This window comes from Leucoraja erinacea, chromosome 34 (genome assembly GCF_028641065.1).
Source record: "Leucoraja erinacea ecotype New England chromosome 34, Leri_hhj_1, whole genome shotgun sequence".
Taxonomy (NCBI): domain Eukaryota; kingdom Metazoa; phylum Chordata; class Chondrichthyes; order Rajiformes; family Rajidae; genus Leucoraja; species Leucoraja erinaceus.
The window spans coordinates 17,860,990-17,869,652 of NC_073410.1; the positions used below are offsets into that span (position 1 = coordinate 17,860,990).

Below are 8,663 nucleotides of genomic sequence, written 5' to 3' on the forward strand. Positions count from 1 at the left end.
TCTACTTCCTTGGAATATTATGAAGGTCGTCAAGCTTCAACAACCATCACCAACTTCTGCAGTTGAACGCATTTTAGTAGGACTCAGTTAAAGCAAATCCACAATATCGTCACTTCGGATTGGCTAGCTGGCGCTACTGGGGCGTGTCCCAAGCAACATTGGAGTTTATTTGGCTAATCCTTTGCTAGCAAAAGAAGTGCTTCCTCTCCGCTGCCCTTAATCGCAGCATAGATTCCAACTAAAGATGTTACTGCTGTTGTGCCTCCTTCTTTGGTTCCAACGTAAGTGATAGTATTCAAACAATTATTTCATTTCCCACCCGTCTCTTTAATTCAGCTATGTCGAATGGAGTATTGTATTCATTTTTCGATCGCCCTGCGAAAGGAAGAATGTTGTCAACCTGGAAAGAGCGCAGAGAAGATTGTTTAGGTTGTTGCCAGGACTCGAGGGGCCTCGGTTCTAGGGACGGGTTGGGGTGGGCTGGGTTTTAATTTGTTGGAACGCAGGCGGCTGAGGGGTGATTTTATTGAGGTGTGTACAATCACGAGAGGGAATCCATCGGGTGGAATTGTAGTATTCTGTTCAGTTGTGGCACCATGCTGTATGAAGGATGTATTTGAGCTGGAAAAAGCGCATACACGTTTTACGAAGATGTCACCAGGACTCGAGGAGCCTGAGTTAAACGGAGAAGAGGGGGCAAGTTAGCTTTTTGTCTTTGGAGTGCATGATGGTGCGACGTGATCTTATAGATGTGTATAAAATCACCAGGGGAATAGATAGGGTAAATTCACACATTTTTATCCCCAGGGTAGGGGAATCGAGAGCCAGAGGAAATGCATTTCATGTGACAGGGAGGAAAAATGAACAGGAATCTGAGGGGCAAGTCTGATGCACAGAGGGTGGTGGGTTTATGGAGCCAGCTGCCGAATGAGGTAATTGAGGCAGTCACTGTAACAGGATTGCAAGATATTTGGTCAGATACATAGATGAAAAAAACACATAATACAAATACATAGATAGAGTTATATGGGCCAAACGCGGGAACACGGAACCTGCTTACATTGTGTGTCTTGACCGATATGGACGAGTTGGGCCGGACGGCTTGATTCCATCGATCAATCAAACGGGAATGGGACATCTTGGCCGGAATAGACGAGTCTGGCCTAACGGCCGGTAATTTTCAAGCGACAGTCTCTCGTGTTTCAATTTATTTTTTAACCTTCCCTCTCCCGCTGCTTGCCTTAGCTTCTTTAATTCCCGGTGTGGTGTTTATTTTCCAGGTGTATCGTGTAATGATGATATCGTCCAGTTACCCACATCTCTCGGGGTCAGGGAAGGCGAACCGGCCAAGATGGATTGCTCTCAGGCGGGGAACATTCGTAACAACATGTTGTGGTATCTCCAGAAGCGCGGCGGCGGGTTGACGCTGATCGCCTCGGTTTACATCAACAGCGAGGCCCGCCTGGAGGAGAGTGTTAAGGGCAGATTCGTGGTTACGAGGACGATGGAGAACAAGAAATCAACTCTGGAGATCCACATGGTTAAGCGAGAGGACGGGGCGGTCTATTTCTGCGGGGCTACGGATGGGGCACAGCGGTGTAGACTCAGGCGGCGTCCGTACACAAAATTCCACGCACCTGTTTCCAAAGCACCTGCTGTACCTGCCGGAGAATCGAAGGGAGATCCCATATGACTATCACCTGTTAGCACTTAGAGGTCTTAAAATCATATATATATGGGGTATATACATACAATAAACACACACACACACACACACACACACACACACACACACACACACACACACACACACACACACACACACACACACACACACACACACACCAACACACACACACACACACACACACACACACACACCACACACACACACACACACACACACACACACACACACACACACACACACACACACACACACACACACACACACACACACACACACACACACACACACACACACACACACACACACACACACACACACACACACACACACACACACACACACACACACACACACACACACACACACACACACACACACACACACACCACACACACACACACACACACACACACACACACACACACACACACACAAAGGCCTCACTCTGACAGCGGAGGACGCCCAGATGGGAAAGATGAGTAGGGGACTTGGAGGGGGCGTTAACATTCTGCAGCGTCCATCCTTATAGAAACATAGACACATAGAACACTGGTGCAGGAGTAGGCCATTCGGCCCTCGAACATGCACCGCCATTCGACATGATCATGGCTGATAATCCAACCTAGTATCCCATCCCTGCCTTCTCCCCATACCTCTTGATCCCTTTAGCAACAATGGCCACATATAACTCCCTCTTAAATATAGCCAATGAACTGGCCTCAACTACCTTCTCTGGCAGAGAATTCCACAGATTCACCACTCTCTGTGTAAAAATGATTTTCTCATTTCGGTCCTAAATGACTTCCCTCTTATCCTTAAACTGGATCCCCCCCAGTTCTTGACTTCCCCAACATCGGGAATAATCGTCCTGCATCTAGCCTGTCCAACCCCTTAAGAATTTTCTAAGTTTCTATAAGATCCCCCCTCAATCGTTTGAATTATTGCGTGTACAAGCCGAGTCTATCCAGTCTTTCTTCATATGAATGTCCTGCCATCCGACGAATCAGTCTGGTGAATCTTCTCTGTACTCCTTCTATGGCAATAATGTATTTTATCGGATTAGGATACCAAAATTGTACGCAATACTCCACGTGTGTTCTCACCAAGACCCTGTACAACTGCTCCCTGCACTTATACTCAAATCCTTTTGCTATGAATGCTAACACACCATTTTGCTTAATTCACTGCCTGCGGCACCTGCATTCCTACTTTCAATGACTGATGTACCTTGACGCCCAGGTCTCGTTGCATCTCCCCTTTTCCTAATCGGCCGCCACTCATATAATAGTCTACTTTCCTGTTTACCACCAAAGTGGATAACCTCACATGTATCCACATTATACTGCATCTGCCATGCATTTGCCCACTCACCCAACCTATTCAAGTCACCTTGCAGTTTCCTAGCATCCTCCTCACAGCTAACACTGCCCCCCAGCTTCGTGTCATCCGCAAACTTGGAGATGTTGCATCCAATTCCCTCATCCAGATCATTAGTATATATTGTAAATAGCTTGGGTCCAAGCACTGAGCCTTGCCGTACCCCACTAGTCACTGCCTGTCATTCTGAAAAAGACTCGTTTACTCCTATTTTTTGCTTCCTGTCTGCCAGCCAGTTCTCTATCCACATCAATACTGAAACCCCATTACCGTGTGCTTTAAGTTTGTATACTAATCTCTTATGTGGGACCTTGTCGAAAGCTTTCTGAAAGTCCAGATATAACATCCACTTTTTCTCCCTTATCCACTCTACTAGTTACATCCTCGGAAAATACTATAAGATTCGTCAGACATGATTCACCTTTCATAAATCCATCCTACTTTGTCCAATGAAGTCACCACTTTCCAAATGTGTTGCTATCCCATCTTTAATAACTGACTCCAGAAATTTCCCCACCACCAATGTTAGATTAACTGGTCTGTAATTCCCCGTTTTCTCTCTCCCTTTCTTTTTAAAAAGTGGGGTTAAATTAGCTGCCCTCCAGTCCTTAGGAACTACTCCAGAATCAAAAGAGTGTTGAAACATTATCGCTAATGCATCCATTATTTTGGCGGCTACTTCCTTAAGTACTCTGGGATGCTACTTATCTGGCCCTGGGGATTTATCGGACTTTAATCCATTCAATTTACCTCACACCACTTCCCGGCTAACCTGGATTTCACTCAGTTCCTCCATCTCATTTAACACCCGGTCCCCGGCAGATTATTTATGTCTTCCTCAGTGAAGACAGAACCAAAGTAGTTATTCAATTGGTCTGCAATGTTCTTGTTCCCCATGATCAATTCGCCTATTTCTGACTGCGAGGGACCTACATTTGTTTTAACTAATATTTTCCTCTTCACATACCTATAAAACATATGCAATATGTTTTTATGTACCCTGCCAGTTTTCTTTCATAATCTATTTTCCCTTTCCTAATTACGCCTTTTGTACTCTGCTGGACTCTGAATTTTTCCTAGTCCCCTGGTAGGCTGCTTGTTCTGGCTAATTTGTACGCTTCATCATTCGTTTTGATACTATCCCTGATTTCCCATGTTATCAACGGATGCACGACCTTCCCTGATTTATTATTTTGCCAAACTGGGATGAACACTTGTTGTAGTTCATCCATGCAGTATTTAAATGCCTTCCATTGCATATCCACCGTCAATCCTTTAAGAATTATTTGCCAGTCAATCTTGGTCAATTCACGTCTCATACCCTCAAAGTCACCTTTCTCTAAGTTCAGGACCCTTGTTTCTGAATTAACAATGTCACTCTTCATCCTAATAAAGAACTCAACCATATTATGATCACTCTTTCCCAAGGGGACACGCACAACAAGACTGCTAACTAACCCTTCCTCATTACTCAATACCCAGTATAGAATAGCCTGCTCTCTCGTTGGTTCATTATCATTCCCCAGCCCCGATCGGCCTTGTTTTTCCTTCTCCCCAAAATCCATTGACACAAGTGCCCTGCTTTCCATCCCACTAAATTGTTTCTATGTACCTTGACTCCATCCCTGGTTCAATCGCTCTCGACCTTTGTCCAAGGCAGCTCACATGCCCTTCGCCAGTGCAATGGTTTCAGTTTTACAGGACCCCACTCCTCATCTTTACTATGGACGTTCAGTCTCTCTACATCTCCACCCCCACAAGGGACGTCTTAAAGCCATTTTTTTTCACTCGAGTGCAGATCCAGCCAATTTCCATCCTCCTCCGCCTAGCGGAGCTCAACAATTTCTCCTTCAACTCCTCCATCTTCTTCCAAGTTCAATATCTAACCATGGGCAAACGCATGTGCCTCTGATATGTCTACCGATTTGTAGGATACGTGGAACGATCCTTGTTTCAGGCGGACACGGGCCTTATCCCAAACTCTATCTGCGCAACATTGATGAATGTGTGCCCCAATGTATTTATCACCGACCTCATTACTTTCATTACCAATTTCCATCATTGACTAAAATGAATTTCCATCATTGGGCATTTCCGATATCCACCTCCCCTTTGCTGATCTCACCGTCTCTGTCATACGAGATGATATATCGACTGATATTATAAACAAACTGACTCCCAAAAATATCCAAATTATATACTTCTCACCCTGCCTCCTGCAAAGACCTGATCCCCTACCCCCCCAATTCCTCCTTCTGTGGCGCATTCTGCCTAAGATGACGTTTTCCATACCAGAACGTCCGAGATGTCTCCATTATTTGGGGAACAGGGGTCCCTTTCTTCCAACATAGATGAGACCCTCACACGGGTGTCATCCGTGTCCCGCAGCTCCGCGTTTCATTCCCCTCCCCCGAATCGCAACAGGGACAGAGTCCCCGAGTCCTTACATTTCACACAATTAACCGTCGAATACAGCACATGACTCTCCGAATTTTTGCCACGTCCAATGGGATCCCAACGTTCTCAACTGACTGGTTAAGATCCTTCCCCACCGAAACCACCCCCTCCGAACCTACCTTCCACTGCAACCGCAGGAGATGTAATATCTGTCCCGATAGCTCATCCCACGACTCTGCCCAGGGACCCTGACTGCACTTTGAAGTTAACTTGCACCTTCTCCAGCCTCGCCTATATGTATATATATATATATATATAGACTAAGTGGGACCCGTTGGGTCTCATGTTCACACGGGAGGGCTGGTCCCCCGACGCAATATTCCACCTCTCCACCAATTCCAATATTGGTGGCCAGTAGGGGGGTTTTCTGGAGTGCTGGTATGGGTTCCGCTCCCGTGAGGGCGGACCGGCTCGGGGCTGGGACAGCGCTCCGGTGGCCGTGGCGGCCCGGCTCGTGGCTGGGACGGTGCTCCCGTGAGGCGGCCCGGCGCTGGGCTGAGACGGCGCTCTCGTGAGGGCGACCAGGCGCGAGGGTGAGACGGAGCTCCCGTGAGGGCGGCTCGGCTCGGGTCTGAGACGGTGCTCCGGTAGCTGAGGCGGCGTTCTGACAGCGGCGTCCTGAATCCGGGGCTCGGCTGCGGGCCAGCAGGCGACATCGTCGGGAGCTCCCAGGTCAAGGGCTGGTGCTTGTTTTCCGGAGCTCCCGCGGCAACAGCTGCGTCCGCTGGACTGGAGGGCGGCAGCTTCGTCCGCCCAGGGCCGCGGAGCTTGAACCGGCCTGTTCGCAGAGCACGGCGAGCCGCGGGACTGACATACCATCGCCCGGTGGGGTATCGCCTCAGCGCGGAGGGAGAAGAGGAGGGAAGAGACAGTAATCCTAAGATTTTTGCCTCCATCACAGTGAGGAGGTGCCTGGTGAACTCACTGTGGTGGATGTTAATTTTTGTTTATTGTGTGTTTTGCTGTTTATTATTACATGTATGACTGCAGTCAACGGCATTTCGTTCAGGCCGAAAGGTCTGAATGACAAATAAAGGATCTAATTCTAATTCTAATTCTAATTCTTGGGGTGGCAGCTCAGTCCCTCAAGCCGGTTCTGCTGGCAGCTCACTCACGGCTGATGGGCTGGCAGTTGACTCATGACTATTCCTTGAAATTCCTTTTCAAGCAGGGTGTAAGGCCACCAAATTGAAATCCATGTTCCTACAATTTCAAGCAGGGTGCAAGGCCACCAAATGCAAGCACAATTTCTTACCACTTCGAGCAGGGTGCAAGGCCACCAAATACAAGTGCAGTTTCCTACCACTTCAAGCAGGGTGCAGGGCCACCGAATTCAAGTGCAGTTTCCAACCACTTCAAGCAGGGTGCATGGCCACCGAATTCAAATGCAGTTTCCTACCACTTCAAGCAGGGTGCAAGGCCACCAAATTCAAGTGCAGTTTCATTCCATTTCAAGCAGGGTGCAAGGCCACCAAATTCATATGCAGCTTCATACCATTTCGTGCAGGGTGAAACCACCATAAAACCACACAAAACACCAAACTCACATTTCAGTAGACATTCAGTTGATTCACAGCTCAGACAGTCGTGAACTCTCCCTCCCCCACCACGCAGAGCCTGAGCCACACCCAAACTTCCGGGTTTTATAACCCCTCCCCCCGCCGGAAAGGTGGGACTTTCATGGAGTGATTGACAGGAGAGAGGTTCTCAACATTAAAAAAAAAAACTAATAACACTTTTGTTTTTCATTGATGGGAAGAATTCTCTGCACCTGCTCAGCGGACGGGGACTGAGTAAGATAGCCAAAAATCACAGCCTTAAGTGGGAGCGTTTTATTTAAAATCAATATACAATGCAAACAGGAAGTAAGTGCATTTGCAGTAGTGCCTTTAACTTCAAGCCAAAGCACCAAAGTTAACCATTTGTAGTAAGTAGTGCCTTTCAACTTCATGCCGCCATTTGCAGTGTGGTGCCTTTCAACTTCAAGCCAATGCACCCACACCACCATTTGCAGTAAGTAATGCCTTTCAACTTCAAGTCAACGCTCCCAAACCACCATTTGCTGTACGCACTGCCTTTGAACGTCAAGCCAAAGCAACCAAGCCACAATTTGCAGTAATAGTGCCTTTCAACTTCATGCTACCATTAGCAGTAAATAGTGCCTTTCAACTTCAAGCCAAGGCACCCAAGCCACCATTTTCAGTAAGAAGTGCCTTTTCTACTTCAAGCCAAAGATCCCAAGCCACCATTTGCTGTCAGTATTGCCTTTCAACTTCAATCCAAAGTAACCAAGCCACCATTTGCAGTAAGTAGTGCCTTTCAACTTCAAGCCAAAGCACCCAAGCCACCATTTTCAGTAAGAAGTGCCTTTTCTACTTCAAGCCAAAGCTCCCCAGCCACCATTTGTTGTCAGTATTGCCTTTCAACTTCAATCCAAAGCAACCAAACCACCATTTGCAGTAAGTAGTGCCTTTCAACTTCAAGCCAATGCTCCCAAGCCACCATTTCCAGTAAGTAGCGCCTTTCAACTTCAAACCAAAGCTCTCAGGCCGACATTTGCAGTAAGACGTGCCTTCCAACTTCATGCCACCATTTGCAGTGCCTATCAACTTCATGCCAAATCACACAAGCTATAATTTGCAGTAAGTAGTGCCTTTCAACTTCAAGCCAAAGCACCCAAGCCACCATGTGCAGTAAGTAGTGCCTTTTATACAAGCCAAATCTCCCAAGCCGCCATTTGCAGTAAGTAGTGCCTTTCAAGCCAAAGCACTCAAGCCACCATTTGCAGTAAGTCGTGCCTTTCATCTTCCAACCAAAGCTTACAAGCTACCATTTGCAATAAGTAGTGCCTTTCACGCCAAAGCAACCAAGCCACCATTTGCAGTAAGTAGTGCCTTTCAACTTCAAGCCGAAGCACCCAAGCCACCATTTGCAGTAAGTAATGCCTTTTCTACTTCAAGCGAAAGCTCACAAGCCAAAGCTCACAAGCCAAAGCTCACGTCACCATTTGCAGTAATAGTGCCTTTCAACTTCAAGCCAAATCAACCAAGCCACCATTTGAAGTAAGTAGTGCCTTTCAACTTCAAGCCACAATTTGCAGTAAGTAGTGCCTTTCAACTTCAAGCCAATGCACCCGTGC

The 8,663-nt window shown here is 47.1% G+C and overlaps 1 protein-coding gene across 1 annotated transcript in view; it reads left to right on the forward strand.

The window, feature by feature from the left end:
- The first annotated feature begins 1,013 nt into the window (after positions 1-1,013).
- LOC129712847 (uncharacterized) overlaps positions 1,014-8,663 on the forward strand; it is a 61,477-nt gene continuing 53,827 nt past the window's right edge. Inside the window, exon 1 of the mRNA XM_055661566.1 lies at positions 1,014-1,657. Coding sequence (XP_055517541.1) covers positions 1,352-1,657 — 306 coding nt within the window. The 5' untranslated portion in view covers positions 1,014-1,351. The remainder of the gene's footprint in view (positions 1,658-8,663) is intronic.